This window comes from Nannospalax galili, unplaced genomic scaffold (assembly GCF_000622305.1).
Source record: "Nannospalax galili isolate Female #2095 unplaced genomic scaffold, S.galili_v1.0 scaffold1050, whole genome shotgun sequence".
Lineage (NCBI taxonomy): Eukaryota > Metazoa > Chordata > Mammalia > Rodentia > Spalacidae > Nannospalax > Nannospalax galili.
The window spans coordinates 711803-726035 of NW_008329037.1; the positions used below are offsets into that span (position 1 = coordinate 711803).

General features: G+C 50.4%; 1 protein-coding gene across 1 annotated transcript in view; it reads right to left on the minus strand.

Moving 5' to 3' along the window:
* Window positions 1–11961: 11961 nt before the first annotated feature.
* Window positions 11962–14233, minus strand: part of Myl3 (myosin light chain 3) — a 6438-nt gene continuing 4166 nt past the window's right edge. Inside the window, exons 4-7 of the mRNA XM_008830541.2 lie at window positions 13661–13834; window positions 12551–12628; window positions 12319–12358; window positions 11962–12182 (exon numbers count right to left, since the gene is read on the minus strand). Of these exons, the coding sequence (XP_008828763.1) occupies window positions 12330–12358; window positions 12551–12628; window positions 13661–13834 (281 nt within the window). The 3' untranslated portion in view covers window positions 11962–12182; window positions 12319–12329. The remainder of the gene's footprint in view (window positions 12183–12318; window positions 12359–12550; window positions 12629–13660; window positions 13835–14233) is intronic.

Below are 14233 nucleotides of genomic sequence, written 5' to 3' on the forward strand. Positions count from 1 at the left end.
ATGTCTGGCCTAAGTGCCCGTCCTCCAGAAAGCCTTTCCTCACCTCTCCCTAGCCTCTGGCGTCCCACAGTACCCTGTGCTGATCCCTCACTATGCATTCCTTGGCTGGGGCACTCTATTGCCACTAACTTCTCCATTACTTCCCCTCTCCTAACAATCCCACCCCCACCCCCAGGCCTGTCTCTGGCCCTGTCTTGCTGCCTGCTGGAAATGTTCCTCTCCTTTCCCCACGCTGGTCCCTCTAATCCCCATTAAGTCCCATCCTACAGCACAGAGGAAACCGGCGATAGGATAAGCAGTTTACCAGAATCACGCAAGGCAAAGAATAAAGCGGAATCTAAATGCAGAGCCCGGGCTGAGAAGCAGGGGCTACTAGCCTGGGCTACATCCCGTAGACAAATAAATGGGCAAATCTTTGGACGCGCCAGCAGCTGGGCCAGGACTAGAAACCGGAGCTCCTCCTCCTGGCCGTGGTCTCTGCAAAGCCGGGCGTCGAGGGCTCACCCGGGAGCCGGCTCCCGCCCCTTGGCCTGCCGCCAGCCGTCATCCCCATGAGGTCAGCCAGGGCCGGCGATTTCAGGGAAATACCAGCTGCTTATTAAAAACAGGCGGTAGTCAGGCCCCCGCTGCTTTCCCAGTAGAAACCGTGGTGTTTGTTCCAAGAGGAACAAGCGCGGGCAGGGCCAAGCCGGGGCCGCGAGGCGCGCGCGGCTGGAGCTGCAGTACCTGGTCGGACGCCTCTGGGATGCGGAGGAACGCTTACGCAGCACCCGGAGGCTGAGCTGGCCAGCGAAGGGTCGGGATCCACCGGGACTCGAACTCAGGCAGCAGACAAGCCTCAGGAAAGAGCCGCTGTGCGTCCAGGTCCCCTGCGCCGGCGGTGCGTCCCCGGCCCGCCAGGAGCACGGAGGCCCTGCAGGGGGCGCTAGAGGCCCGCGTCCGCCGCGCGCGCCTCCGCATCTGGAGCGGGTTAGGGCTGCGCTGCCTGGCGGCCCGCGGCATGAGCTCATCCCGGCCTGCCCGGTTACGGTTGCTCCACCGCTGCTGCGAAGCCGACCGAACACAGAAGCTCCTCGCCGAGGGCCGGACCCCGGGGAGCGCTGCGCAGCTGCTGCAGGGTGTGGATGAGAGTGGGAGAAACGGGCTGCCGCCCAGCTGGGCTGTACCTGCCATCCAGCCACCAGCTAGCGTCGCTGCTGTCAGCCTGGGTCGACGGCTCTGTGCGCCACAAGGAAGCACTGCGCGCGTGCAATAAGCGGCGTCCCACGCCAGCACTTTCTCCTGGTTTTATAGAAAAGGCAGCCAGAGGCAGTGAAGAGAGGGACGGACTCAGCCACTTGGCATCTCCGAGCACCCAGGGCTCCTTCCACCCTGCTAGTCCATCACCTTCCTCATTTGCCCCCGGTTCTCTACGCACATTATTATTGCACAGGTTTAGTGTTGACCTAACACTTCTTGTCCTCCACGTCGCCACATATGAAACACAAGGGACACCCTGCTCTGACCAGGCCACTAAGGAGTGTCCAGGGATAGCACAGGTCTACTGTGCCTCAGCTTGACTCATCAGCTCCTAAGACACTGGTGCTAGCTGGATGAGGGACATTTTTTTTAAACTGGAAGGGCTATGGTTTGCATAACCAGGCCTCCAAATTACTTAGCAAAACATGTTTGCTTTTTAATTAACATGTGCTTGAAAAACAATGGTTTTAATTAAAGTGGATGAAGGGAAAAAGGGATGATGGGGAAGAATATTTCAAGTAGCTCCAAGTCCCAGCCCAGACTTCTTAAAAATAAAGTGGGAGGCTGGGCATGCTGGCACAGGCTTTGTAATCCCAGAACTTGGGAGGTGGAGGCAGGAGGATCAGGAGTTCAAAGCTAGCATCAGCTACACAGCCAGTTCGAAGTCAACCTGTGCTACTTGAGATCCTGTCTCATGATAAATATATAGATAGATTGATGATGATAGGTGATAGATAGATAGATAGATAGATAGATAGATAGATAGATTGATTGATTGATAGATGATAGAAGATGATAGATGATGATGATAGATGATAGATGAGATGATACATAAATATAGATGATAGATAGAAGATAGATAGATAGATAGATAGATAGATAGATAGATGATAGATAGATAGTAGAGTGGGCATCTTACCTCAAATTGATTGACACTGGGAAGAGAGACTCCAACCCCTAAATTTCCTTACTGAGAATTTGGTCTTGCTGACAGCCCAATCCTACACTGTCCCCTGGCAACAGCTGGGGTGGGGGAAGTCTTTCAGAAGGCAGTCCTTCTGGGAACCAGAGGCCCATAAAGCAGATAAGGGAGCAGAAACAGGATGACTGAAGACCTGGGACCAAGGGTCATGTTGGGGGGACTTTAAGTTTCCTAGAGAAGGAGAGAGGTGGGAGGTGTGCCACACAAAATTATGAAAAAGTCATGCCCCCCCCCCAGACAGGTGGCATGTGAAAGCTCTAGGGACACTGAGGCAGGAGGTGCAGGTTGAAGCCAGGGATAAAGGGTGAAAGACAGCTTGGCATGGTGGTGCATGCCTTTGATCCCAGCACTCAGGAAGCAGAGGCAGGTGGATCTCTGTGAGTGCAAGGCCAGCCTGGTCTACATAGTGAGTTCAGGCCAGCTGGGGCTACAGGGACCCCCTGTCTCAAAAAGACCAAAAAAAAAAAAAAGTGAAAGGAAGGGTGACTTCACCTGGAGCAGAGGGAAATGTGAAGAACTGACCAGAGGAAGGATCTCTGTAGAGGCTGGAGGCAGGAGGTGTCCCATCTGGTTGTGGAGCTACAAGTTAGATGACTCCTGCACAGATGAGGTGCCCAGTTGGTGCTCAATGTGTATTGAAGGGTGAGAACTGAAGAGGATGTCCAAAGGCCACCACACCTTCTCCCTTTCTGGCCTTTTTTGTTCCCTAGTAGCACTGAGTTATAGCTCAAGGTTAGACGTCAGCATGGGGTTGGGACAGCACTCAACTTCACACATATAGGCCAGGGGAAAACAGAGAGGAAGCCTCAGGGAGCTAGGGAGCCCCAGGGGTCTGGTCAGAAGGCCCAGCTCCTAGCATTTCCACCCAGGACCCTGTTTCTCATTAGGCAACTTTTTGCCTCCCCCAAATCCACACCCCCATATGAAACGTGCCTCCCTGTACTTAATTCATTCCTCCTAGCCTGGTGGGAGGCCCAGCGAGACCCAGTTATTTTTTCCCCTGAGCTCAGACATTCCTTGCTTTATTATTCTGCACATTTCAAAGCAGCTGTCGCCTCCCCCAGCCACCCCCAGCCCAAAGCTCAGAGTCCAAAGGGGCTCTTCCAAAGTCCCCAACACCTCCAGTGCCATTCAACAGGGAAACTGAGGCCAAAGATGAGTGGAATCCAACTCCAGAGCAACAAGCGGGGACCTACCACAAAAGTCTGCACCTGAGCTTACCTTCTGCTATGGGCCCAAGTCACCCTCCTGTCACACTGCCTCCTCTCTCCTTCATTCACCCACCTATGGACCACTATCCACAAGGGGAAGCTTAGTTAACCTTCTGTAAAGCAGAGCCAACCTTTGATTCCCCCTCCTGGAGTGGGTGCTAGGAATTCTCAGGGTCCCTGTCCTGCCCTGGGCCCTAGCAAACTATGATCCAACAGTCAGTTGTATTACAGAGGCCCATGTCTATCCGGGAGCAAGGGTTCAATCTGGAAAATAGCAGAAGTGGGGTCAGCTTCATGGACCATCAAGGGGTCAAGTGGAGGGAAAAATAGTTCTGAGTACTTACTTTCAGAGAACTGGAGGGGGCAGGGCTGGGCAGATTTCTGTCCTACATTATACAGTTGTCTGTGCAGAGCTGCTTAACAAGGGATGAGATCCCTGTTGCTAGAAGCATTCAAGAAAGAACAGCTTGAGGAAGAGTTTGGCTCGTCAGAGATCTCTCTTCCTGCCCAGCTTTTAGGTCAAAGTCTGGGCTAGAAAACATTGCATCTACTCCACATGGGTGGGGAGTCTCTCTTCATTCCATGAGGGGCCACTGGATAGATCTAGAAGCACAGGACAAGGCACAGAGCTCAGCCAAGGTGTTTTCCTTCATTAGTCTCCTGGTACCTGGCAAAGGCTGGAAGTGCAATGGAGAGGCCATCATCACATGTGATATGTCTGGCCTAGACCCTATGCAGAGAGCTGGAAATGGAGGCAACTGGAGAGGAGGCTCAGGGAGGGCTCTGCCCTGGGAGGAACCCAGGCAGGAGCTCAAATTGGAGTGCTGAGGATTGAGTCTGTTGGTTACTCTCAACATAACACTCAGAGGCTGTCTTGCCCCAGCAGACCCTGCAGACAGCCGTGTCTACCTAGGTATGGACTTGATGCAAGAATCATCCTGAGATACCCAGGATGCGGGAGTCAGTCTAGGACATGGATCTGAAGTGTTCTCAGAGTTCATAGCAAATGTAGAGGCCCAGGACCTGTCCACACCTCTATTCCCCAGAACTAGCTGGGAAACCCTTTGTCATGAAGACTCTGATGGAGGGAGGGGTGGGAACTAAAGGGGTTGGGGAGGGTAGACTACATAGAGCCTGAGGTCCTAAGCTGGAGCAACCACCAGTGGGCCCCTGGAACAGGCCCTCCCCTCCAAGAAGCTTTGACAACTAGCCCCTTCATGCTCACAGGAGCTCCTAGCTCAGGACTCTTCCACTTAGGCCAGGCAGAGGGAAGCACAGTTAACTGCTCAATTCCTCGGGCCTGAGCATCATCCTTCTAGTGGGCTAGAAACCACTGAATATTTGCTTTCCTACCATGGCTGCCACCAGCCTCCTAGAGATAAGAGGTGACTGTTACCAGCTTCCCCAGAGATAAGAATAGTTACAGATGTCTGGTAATTTGGGCACATGCAGAATCTCAGGGTCCCAGACACCCCAACAAAGGACACTGAGATCAGGCACCTTCTTGCATTCTTCCGTGTACTCCCACTCCCACCCCAAACCACCAGCCCTGACTTCACCTGCGCTTTGGAGGAGAATTCATCTATACTGCCCCTGCCAAGTCTCCACCCACTTCTTCCCACTGGCAGGACTTGCTTCTATTGGTAATCCCAGGTGAAGCAGTCATTGCTAGAGAACTACATGACAGATAGACAAATGGACAGATGGATAGATAGATGGACAGATGGATATATGGATGGATGGATCAATGGGTTGATTCAAAGACATCTAGCTAGGGCCTGGAACAGATCTATCCCATTCAAAGGCCTCTACCCAAATTTCCTCAAAACTTAAAAATTGACTTGTAAAATCTTATTTTGCCAAGTGAAGATATGGAAAACAGTAGTTACCAGCAACCATCACCATTGTTTTGTAAACAAAAGGATATTCTCAAAGCCAAGGGGAGAAAAATAAGGAAAGAAAGAGAACAGCCAGGCTTGGTGTTTGCCTGTAGTCCTAGCACTTGGGAGGTAGAGGCAGGGAGAGCAGTAATTCAAGGTCATCCTCAGCTATATAGGGAGTTCAAGACTAGCCTGGGCTACATGTGACCCTGGTTCCAAAAATCAGCAAGAACAACAAAAGGCTGGATGTGGTGGAGCTCCCCTTTTACCCCAACACCTAGGAGGTAGAGGCAGGCACCTCTCTGTGAATTCAAGGCCAGCCTGGTTAAAAAAAAAAAAGTTTAAAAATCCAAAAAACAAAAAATAATAGGCAGGAAGTGATCTTGGAAGAAAGTTGAGTTTTGAAGCTATATAAATTGAAGTATGTGGAAAACATACAACATGGATTTCTTTTCTCTCATGAAAACTTTCTTGGGTATTGTGATAAGCTGGGACCAAAAGTTTGGGGTACTTCCATTCCCTTCCAGGGCAAGAACCTACCTCTTCTGCAGTCTTGCCTGGGAATACTCCCCTCTGCTTGCACACCCCTTAGGACGGAGTGATCACTATCTCTCCTCGTTGACTTGGGAGCTTGAGATCATTCTAAAGCAACTCTAAATGGCTTTCTAACTTTCCATGGGCTGAAGGGAAGGAACCTGGGATTGAGGTGAGGTGGCAGAGAAGATGAGGGAAGGGAAAGCAGGGTCTCCCAGACCAAGGGTACAGGAATAGTGAGGACCTGAACCAAACCAGGAGAAAGTTGGCCAAGACCCTGAGTCTTCCCACACACACACTCCACCTTCCCCATCTCTGGAGCCCCAGAGGCTGACCACTGGCCCCTCCCAGGCCCACCAGCCCTCTGAAAGGCTCAGACACCCATTCTCACTGAGGCCCCAGTGAGTGTATGTAACAGGGATACAAAAGGTACCTGGGCCCACACAGCAGGAAAGGGGTGGAAGGTGGACAGAAATAATGGAGCCCTAAGCATCCCCAGCCAGCTAGAGAGGAGGGGACTGACAGGGACCCTTGCAGCCCTGACATTCTAGGCCCTTCTCTGTCCAAGAGGCCCTGGCTGCTGAAAGTGGAGGGGCCTGCCTAGTGGTTGGGCCTGTATGCACTCACACGCTCCACATTCCAGCAGAGCTCTGTCAGCATTTGGGCAAACCCAAATTTGTGTGGCTTTGGAAGGGCGGGGAACAAATAACCCCCAAACTTGAGTGAGGACAGGACGGGACAGGAGCTGTTTGACCAGGGAGTCACTTCCATACAAGGTCATGAGTTCAAGACCTGAGTTCTCAGTTTGTTCTCTGAGGTGACTGAGCTAGTATTCTCAAAGTAGGACTGACCCTGTCCTCAAGCAGGCGTACCCCAAGCAGGCATACTTCTGCCCCCTCCCCACAAACCCTCATTACCCCCCAAGGCCTCAGGACCAACAACACAGCATAGCAGCCTGGTGCCCCAAACACCCATTATGCAACAGGAGGGGCTGTCTGTCAGGCTGCTACAAATTTCCTTTGGTCCCTCCCCACCAAGTTTCATACATTCCTTTGTCTGGACCCTTTCACTACATGCCCTGATTTCTCTTCAGGACTTCCTCAGCTTTCTGTCAGCCCTTCTGCAGCCAATAGCTTTGTGCCTCACCGTCCAGTTTCTCTTGCTGGCTGTCTGATTTCTTCTGCGGCCTGGTAAAACATTCATACAATGCCTCGTTTCTGCAAGAACCTTACTTCATTAGGCTTCAGCCTGAATATCTGGCCTTCCTGTACCTCAGCTCCACGTGACTATGTGACCTAATACGTGTCCCCCTGGTGACCCCAGAGTCCCTGGGAATGGCATCTGGAAAAGAGGACACAGGATGTGGAAGGTTGCCAAGAGCCATGGGTGGCCCTGCAGGACTTCAGAACAACCGGGAGACATCATAGGCCCAGCTTTCCTAATTCTCTGTCCTTTGGATTTAAGTTCCAAACCCTGAACACATGAGTTCCAAGGGTCCGTTGGACTATCTTTGTTTCTCACTGTCAGTGGACCATCCGAGCTAGGTTCTGCAGTTTCAAGGGGACTCTGAACTCTGCCCCTGGCCAACCCTCTGGTTCTGCCTGAATCAGTACCAGAGAGGCAGCTATTCCAGCCACCTGAGAAGCCGGGTTTCCAGCTCAGACCAGAAGAGGTAGAGAGAGCCCATGACCTGACACTTGAGGCCCAGAGGGAGAGACCCCTCACCCCTTCATATTCCTTTCATCAGCAGCAGGGCCACAGGCTGGACCACCCTGCTTGAGGGGGGAGCTGGGACCAGTGTTTATGCAACTGTGGGGAGGCCACAGCCTGGCTGGCAGTGCTGCCTGCCCAGCTTGGGCGCTGACTCAGCGGAGCCCCCCGGCACATCCACACTCAGACATACCCACAAACACACAGACACACATACACACAGAAGCAAACACACATGTAGAATCACCTAACAAACAAATCTCTGGACATGTCTGTGAAGGAGTTTCTAGATTAAGTTAACTGAAGTGGTCTGGGGTCCTGGGTGGAATACAAAATAGAAAGGGAGCTGAGCACCACTGTTCATCTCTCTCTGGTTCACAGTGTGACCAGCCACCTCATGCCCTGCCACCATAACCTTTCTGCCATGATGAACTGTACCCTCAAACTGTGAGCCAAAATAAACCCTTAAGTTACTTTTGTCAGGTATTTCATCACAGCACCTAGAAGAGTAAACGGCACACTACCCAAGCCAGAACTCATCAGATGCAGCTGTCCAGGGGCCTACCTCCAGCAGCCTCAATATGCCCCCTCTTTCCTGGCCTACGCAAGAAGCCCAGTGGGGTCGGGGTGCTCTGTCATAGAGAGATGTGTGGGATGCTTCCTCCCATCACCAAGCCAAGTTAAGTTCTCTAACTACCTAAGGGAGCCTTCCAGAAAGGATATCTTTGAGAGAGAACTGGCAGTACTAGAGAAGGGGCAAACATTCTTGGTAGAGTGAGACACATAAACCTCTCAGACTGAGACACATGTGAACTTGGAGACAGGGCCACTTCTTGCCTAGAGATGACTGAAATCAGGTACATTCCCGCTCAGGACTCCTGCCCAAGATGGAACTTTCCAAAAGGGAAATGCTGAGACCACCCAGTCCCACCCATACAGGCTCACTCATGTGTCAGAATTCCCTTCTCTTTGAAGCAGAAGAAATCAGGTGTGGTGGCACACATCCTTAACCCTAGTACTCAGAAGACTGAGACAGGGGGATTACCACAAGCTTGAGGACCACATGGTCTACACAGCAAGTTCCAGGCTAGTCAGGGCTAGTTAATAAGACTCTTTTTTATACATTATTTTATTTTATGTGTACAAATGTATTGCTTGCATGTATATGAGTGCACCCGTGTCATGCAATGCCTCGGAGGTCAGAAGAGGGCTTCAGATTCCCCTGGAACCGGAGTTAAGGATGGTTCGTAGCTGCCATGTGGGTGCTGGGAATCGAACCTGAGTCCTCTGCAAGAGCAGTCAGTGCTCTTAACCACTGAGCCATCTCTCCAGCCCCAAGACCCTTATTTAAAAAAAAAAAAAAGACTAAATTTATATTCTATTGAATGGCACTTGCTTAATATGTATGTGGTCCTGGGTCCTGGTTCCAACCCTCAGTACCACATTATTCTGCTTTAGTATGTATCTGCTATGTTTTGTCCATTAGTGGACATTTGATTTGTCTCCTGCTTGGGCTACTGTAAACAGTGCTGCTAAGAACATAGGTGTAAATTACATATTTGAGACCCTGTCTTTAGTTTTGGAGGTAGATACTCAGAATTGCTGTGTCATATGGCAACTCTATTTTTAGTGTGTGCGTGTGTGTGAATGTGAGTGTGTGTGTGAGTGTGTGTGTGTGTGTGTGTGTGTGTTCAGGCAGGTTGAAGAACTGTCATACTGTTTCATAGCGGCTTTACCCTTTTACCTTCTCACTAACAGTGCAACAAGCACTTCACATCCTCACTAACGCATATGTTCTAATGTGACAGCTGTCCTGATGGCTGCTGTGGGTTTTGTTTTCTTGCTTTATTTTAATTTGTTTTGGGGGGAAGGTTTGGGGTTTTGTTTTGTTTTGTTACAGGGTCTCACTACATAGCCCTAGCTGCCTTGAACTCACAAAGATCTACTTCCCTCTGCCTCCAAATAATGGGATTAGAGATGTTGACTATATTTGTTTGTTTGTTTTCTGGTTTTTAGCTGATTTCTTTATGTAACCCAGGTTGGCCTCCAATTTATAGCATTTCTCATGTCTCAACCTCCTGGTCAGTGAGATTACAACTTTGATTTGCCTTACTCTAATGACTAGTGATACCCTGACTCAAAAATAAAGAAATAAAAAGTGCGAATTGGGACTGGAGCGATAGCTCAGTGGTTAAGAGAACTGGCTGCTCTTGGAAATGACCCGGGTTTGGTTTCCAGCACCCACCTGGCAGCTATGACTGTCCGTAACTCCAGTTCCAGGGGAGCCAACACCCTTGTCTGGCTTCCACAGGTATTGCACATACATGGAGCACTTACATGTAGGCAAAACACTCATAGATATAAAAAATAAATAATTCTTTTTAGACAGGGTCTCCCTGTAGCCCCAGTTGGCCTGGAACTCACTCGGTAGACCAGGCTGGCCTCGAACTCACAGAGGTCTGTCCGCCTCTGCCTCCCGAGTGCTGGTATTAAAGGCATGCGCCACCACTCCAGGCTAAAAACCAAAATTTTTTAAAGTGTAAATAATATTCCATTGTAGCTAGCCATGGTCATGCATTCCTTTCATCCCAGCACTTGGGAGGCCCATCTCTATGAGTTCAAGGACACCCTGATCTATACAGCAAGTTCCAGGTCAGTCAGAGTTACATGGTGAGACCTTGTCTGAAAAAAAAAAATGCATTTTCCAAGGATGTATGAGACCCTAGGTTTCATTCTCAGCACCACTTTGCTGGTTAATTGTCCATTTACATATCTTTAAATTTTTTTTATTACATTTATTTATTTTGCATGCATGTCGTTGTGTATATGGAGGGGATGCACGTGTGTCATGACGTTATGTATGGAGATCAGAGAACAATTTTCAGGAGTCAGTTTTCTCCTTCTACCATGTGGGTCCCAGGAATTGAACTCAAGTTGTCAAGTTTAGTGACAGGAACCTTTATCCACTGAGCCATCTTACCAGCCCTAATGCATATAATTTTTTAAAATTTATTTTTATTTTATATTTTATCTTTATTTTTTGTGGTACTGGGGACTGAAGCTAAGGCCTTATAGAAGCACTCTACCACTGAGCTATATCCCCAGTCCTGTGTCCATCTTCTTTATAGAAATGTTTTTTCAGGTCCTTTGCCCAGTCTTTAATCACGTTGTTTCCGAAGGGGTGATTTATATGAGTTCTTTACATACTCAGAGTATTATCTCCTGTCCTTCAAATCTTTGTCGTACTCTTACCTTCTCATATAATCCCTGACCTCATTATTTACAGATCAGCCCGCTCTCAAGTCCCTCCCTTCTGTCCCTCACACCCACACACAAATTCCAGCCCCTTCCCAGCTTTCAGGGTGTCCTCAGTCCCCATTGCTGTTTGACCCATAGGAGTCTGGTGACGTGTCTGCTCTTCCTGGGCTCCACACAGAGCCTTTTACTAGTCTCTCAAGCACTATGTCCCCAGTGCCTGGAGTAGAGCCTGACACACAGCTGGTGCTCAATAAAAGAACTAAAGCAACAGATCCCCATGACACACTGATACCCTCTCACATACACTCCCCCCATACAAGCTTATCTAGACACACTCACAATCCCAACACACTCAGGGGTCCACACCCCCTCTACCCCCGCCACACCAGCACTCTCAGGTAGTCTGGCTAACACAAGCCTTTGAGCTTGCTCTCAAACACCCAGATTGCCACCTTGCAAGACCCACTTGAATGCACAACAGGTCATGGAAATGGACCTGATGAGGCTGTCCAGCTCCTGGGTACCTCTGGTCTTGTGGCTGTTCTCACCCTGTGTAGCCCAGTCTTCCTCTGAGCCCTCCATCTCCCCCACACTTCCTGTATCCAGTCCAACATGGGGACTTTGTTCTTCCTCCCTACTAAGCTTCCTCCAGGAAGCCTCCCCTCACTCTGCTCACTGGATCTCGTGACCTTAACTTCTTCTGGGAAACTGGGGCCAAGGGACCCACTGGCAGACCCAGCACCGCCCCAGCAAGGCCCTTGCCTCTTTCCTAGTGCAGAATACCTCAACTTCCTCATCTGAGTCAAGCCAATGGCTAACACCCCTGACAGCCTGGGGACAAGGCCATCCCCTGAACTGGGCCTCAGTTTGGGCTTCAGTGACACCAGTGACTCAATGCCAATGCCCCAAATGGTTGCCTGATTGCTCAGACAATGGTTCTCAGGCTTCCAATGGCATCCTTGTATTGGGCCAACATGGCTGTCATCTCCAGAAAGCAGGAGCGAGAGCAGTAGCAAAGAGAGGGCTTCCTCTACCTCAGCCTCGTAAAATGGACAGAGGTGAGTTAGTGGGCTATAGAGAGGAAAGAAGGAAGGAAAGGGAGGGAGGGAGGAAGAGAGGGAAGAGAGAAGGAAGGAAGAAAAAGGAAGGCAGGCAATCATTTATTGTAAGGCCCATGAGGTGGAGATAGAAAAGGCAATCACAGGTAAGCACAGCCCAATAGGAGCCAGAAAAGACAACTACACAGAGAGGTCTAGGGCCATGCACTGGAGTCTGGTCCACTCCCCTCCTTTTCCAACCTCCAGTCCACCGGTGTCAGCATCATGGATGGGAGATGAGATGTCCCCAACTTGGCCTGCCCAGGGCTCCCTGAAGCAAAGAAGCCACAGGTTACAGAGGAAGGGCTGGATCCCAAGAGCACATCCTGAGAGCTGCAGTCAGGGGAGATAGTAACAGGTGAGAGACAGTAACAATGGGTGTGGAAGGGGATGGGGGGCGTTCTCACCTGTGACAGGCTCAGCTGGCCATGATGTGCTTGACAAATGCTGGAAGGAAGAGGGAGATTAGTGTCAGGGGCTCACAGTGAGCAGCAGGGTAGAGCTGGGTCCCCCTGACCCCAAGAGTCCACCTCCACTGAGCTTGGTCCCCCAATACCTCCTTCCCAGAAAACTCCTAGCCCTTATAATATGAGTCCCCCATACCTCCTCCCAAGGAGACCCCTGCCCTGCTGAGCCCACCTTCATAGTTGATGCAGCCATTAGAGTCCTCTTGCCCAGCCATCAATTTCTCCACTTCATCCTCTGTTAGTCTTTCACCTGAGGCGGGTGAAAGGCCAAGTTACAGCACCCAGAGGAATGGACTAACCCCCTGGATGGTTAGTCTGCCCTTCTCCAATATTCCCAAGACAATGGCCAACACCCCCAGTTATGACACCAGAAGACTCAAGAATGGCAAGGCCCTGAGGTGCAGAACTGGAGCCTCCTCTGAGCCTGGGCATCTAGGTGTGTGGACTGTCCTCCATCCCCACTAGGCTAGCAGAGTTCCCCTTCCTCTTTGGTAGCAGTCCCTTGGGCCATCCCTTTAAGGTTGTTGGACAGAGCTTTGAGAGATGATTGTGGAGGAAACTGAGAGACCCTCACTGCTCCATAGACAAGTCTAGAACTTTTTTTGAGATAGGGTCTCATATATCTAAGGCTGGCCTCAAGGTACTAAAGCTAGGTAGCTGAAGGTGACCTTGAACTTTGTCCTGCTTCTAGCTCCCATGTTGGCATTCATGCATGCTACACAAGCAGTCTCTCAACTGAGCCACATTCCTAGCCCAAAACTGGTACTTTCTGACACCATACTGTGCTGTGTTGTTCCATAATGCAGTACCAACTGTAGCTCCCCATCCTCAGCTCTCTCAGACTCCTCTATCTACAGAGAGAGAGAGAGAGAGAGAGAGAGAGAGAGAGAGAGGCATAGAGCTGAACACAGCAGGTGTTCAATAAATGCTTGCTGCAAGAAAAAGTTATATTTGAAGAGCTGAGGCCCTGATGGTCGGATGATAGTGGGGATGAAAGTAGGTGTTGCCCAGAGCCCACGGAAATCACAGATATGTCACCTCCTTGACTGCAGAGAACAGCAACACCAGAACAAGGTAATCCTAAAGTACTTTCCTGCCCTGTTCCTGGAGCTGTTCCCATCCCTTTAGATCTTCCAGCTTTCCTGATCTCTACCTCTTGCCAGTTAGGTACCTTGGCTGTCACTCTGTCCATTTTAATTTCACAGATGAGACACAGACCAGTGGCAGGTGACATAAAGATTTCTCCCAGGATGCCCCTGGAGGAAGAGGCTGTTGTCCTTACCCAGTGTGGCTAGCACATGTCGAAGCTCTGCACCCATGACTGTGCCATTACCCTCCTTGTCAAAGACCCGCAGCCCCTCCACGAAGTCCTCATAGGTGCCAGTGTCCTTATTCTTGGAGATGTGCTGAAGCATGGGCAGGAACGTTTCAAAGTCCATCATCTTGGTATTGAGCTCTGCGGACAGGTGGTCCCAAGTCCCAGGTTGGAGGGTGGACAGGCACAACCTTCCCCTGTGACCTGTGCTGAGGGGCTACCATTTTCTCACAGTTCCCTAGGAGTGTGATGAGCATCTCATGTACAAAGCATGTCAGATCAAAGGCACCTGACAGTCTACTGAGAAAATGCCTGGTTTACATAGCTCTTTGCTGATCTCAAGGGGACCCTACAGTGGGTTCTGCTCTATGTTGCCTCTGTCTCTCTCTCTCTCTCTCTCTCTCTCTCTCTCTCTCTCTCTCTCTCTCTCAGAATAATAATAAATATAAGGGGGCTGGAGAGATGGTTCAGCTATTACAGCTGCTCTTGCAGAGGACCAGGGTTCTGTTCCCAGCACCCACCTGGCAGCTAATAACCTCC